Here is a 2754-nt window from a genome sequence, read left to right on the forward strand (position 1 = left end):
TCCTCCTCCCCTACGATTTTCGGTGGCCAACCATTGTTGCCCACCTTCTTCCTTTTTTTTCCTTTTTTCGAGGAGGTTTCCACCTCCTCGACTTCCTCCGTCTCTCCCTCCACTGGGGGAGCGGGGGTAACAACATTTGTTAACTGTTCCAGGACCTTACTCTGGTCCTGGGGACAGTCTTTCTTGATATGACCGGGCTTCAGACACCGGTGGCACTTGGGTTTACGTCCCTCAAGAATTACCGGATATTTCTGGCCGGCCATCCTCAAAAAATCCGGAAATACCAGATCCCTGGCTGATTGGGTCCACAGGGTCAAAACCGCTTTTGCCCCAACCCAATCAACTGTAGGTAACAGTTTCATATTTAAGAGCTTGGCTCCACTGCCCCCCAGCCCCAGTCGGATAGTATCCTCTATCCAATCAGGTTCTATACCGGGTGGCAGCCCACAGATCCAAGTCCTAGTTAATTTCTTCCCACAGTATGTGGGAAGAAACAGAATTTTTTCCCCTTCTAAGGGCTGGCTCGCAAACCTGCGAGCCACCTCAGGGGTGTCAAATAGCAACCAAACCGTCGCGTATTTTACACCCCTTGCCATAAACTTAATAGTTGGCAGATATTCTGCTAACTCTTTTTCAATTTCGACTTACCACACAGCCACTTCTACGCCTTAACTTCTCATGTCTTTTACTCGTGTCTTTTACTTATGTCAGATGGAGCGATCTCTTTGTCGAAGTATACCACGAACCAGTACATAATACACCTCACAAAGTCGGATTTATTCTACAAATTCATAACTATCATATGATTGGAATGAATGCTTTGACAAGCTGAGTGGCTCTAAAGATTCAACTAAACTACGTAATACCATGGATTTATAACAAATCCATATAACAAAGAGTGGTCTGCGCCTGAAGAACGTGTTTGGATTTTTAGACACGTGCAACTATTAGTAGCTCCTGGTTTGAGTTTCGTTGTCCTTGCACGAACCGTCTACGAGGAGTTAACGAACTTAAAAAGACGTAACGGACAGAGAAACATCACTCTCACTCAAATTTACAATGGGATAAAACCAAATGAGATTACGGTAATACTTACATCGTTTGAAATGCTGCCAGGTAAATGAATACCTGTCGTGTTCCGACCATGTTGCCGAGCAGTTGTCACAATCACAATTTTTGCCTTCATCGACAATGAAATTATCTTCTTCGCCGTCTTTGTATTGCATCAGGGTCCTGCACACATGCGCATTTGACTTACACGGGGGATCTGTGTCACGTTTGTGCTGGAAACAAAATATCGGAGATATAAAAAAAAACAACACAATTTAAGAACCTCTGAATATATGAAACATTCGAAGATATAATTATAACATATATTGTTGTATTTTGGGACGGTCATTTTTTTTTTCAAATAAACACACGCACTATATATTTGTTCTTCACTCGTTTATTACTGTTCTTATATTTTAAAATTTTAACTCATGCCTATGTCTAATGTGAAAAAAATAAGAACAGTAATAAACGAGTGAAGAGCAAATATATAGTGAGTGTGTTTATTTGGCAAAAAAAAAAAAATGACCGTCCCAAAATACAACAATATATGTTTCAACACACGATTTCACATCAAGAATCTTGCAACACAAATTGATAAACATGATTATAACATTATTTACATTCGACAGATATCTGTCCTCATCTTGTTTGTTGTTAACACAATGTTTCGGCTGATATACCCTCCAGCCTTCATCAGGTGTCTTGAGGAAATTTCGAACCTAGGTTCGAATTCCTAAGGTATTTTTCGATGTTGTTATTATTATTATTATTATTAGTGTTCAGGTCATGGTTGGAATCGAACTCGGAATCTTGGGGTTAGTAGCCCGCGCTCTTAACCACTACGCCATATGCCCGTGGGCCTAGTAGGACATAGTCAAAATATAGTAGAATGTATAGTCAGTGCATACTTATAGTATATAGCCTGGATATAAGGCGAATATGAAACATATAAAAAAAATTTGTTTGGTCCAGGAACTTCTCTCGAATATTCTCTGTTAAGACTTTATCAATATTTTTCTAACGTATTTCCTCTATTACCATAGAAACTATTTACAATTTTCACGTAACCTGAATAGAAACAGTAACAGATAAATTGTATGTATATCAGATGTGATATGTGGGTCATACCGTTCGTCAAGTTTGGCGTTATGCTATATTGTCTATTCACTTTGTGTACCTTCATAGAAATTGAAGTTGGCAGATGGTTCATTATATTAATTACTTTCCACTGTACTCAATTAGTCTTCATAATAGAGAAAAAGTTCACCAGAGTTTCATAGAAAGTTCTTTCTGTGAAACTTCATTGAGATATAACGTTGAATTTTCTTGCATTCAGGAATGTTATAAAAAAAAAAAATACTGATATTATACATGAATTAGGACAAAATATGTGAAATACTGAAATCTGCAAATTTCAAAGTGTTCCGCCTCCATTTACCATCCCACGTAATTAGATCATTAGATTTATCTAACTGTATAAGAAAACATTACTGGGAAATTTGTAACATTAGGCTCCGGTTACTAATTGAAATGCCTCACATTCAATTAACATTTAACAAATTTTCTGATGTTCAGGAATATGAGTGACTTTTGTTTATCGTATTTTTTACCATTAAAATATTGTCGTTGATATTCTTCTTTTATCTTCTTGTTTAAAAAAGAAGATGCGTATAACAACGATTTCTAACACCGAAACAATTC

At 37.5% G+C, this 2754-nt stretch overlaps 1 protein-coding gene across 1 annotated transcript in view; it reads right to left on the reverse strand.

Moving 5' to 3' along the window:
- The window catches only part of LOC106882494 (uncharacterized), a 5980-nt gene extending 4680 nt beyond the window's left edge, over positions 1–1300 (reverse strand). Inside the window, exon 1 of the mRNA XM_014933189.2 lies at positions 1097–1300. Coding sequence (XP_014788675.1) covers positions 1097–1226 — 130 coding nt within the window. The 5' untranslated portion in view covers positions 1227–1300. The remainder of the gene's footprint in view (positions 1–1096) is intronic.
- Positions 1301–2754: the final 1454 nt, after the last annotated feature.

Source organism: Octopus bimaculoides, chromosome 3, assembly GCF_001194135.2.
Source record: "Octopus bimaculoides isolate UCB-OBI-ISO-001 chromosome 3, ASM119413v2, whole genome shotgun sequence".
In the NCBI taxonomy this organism is placed as follows: Eukaryota; Metazoa; Mollusca; class Cephalopoda; order Octopoda; family Octopodidae; genus Octopus; species Octopus bimaculoides.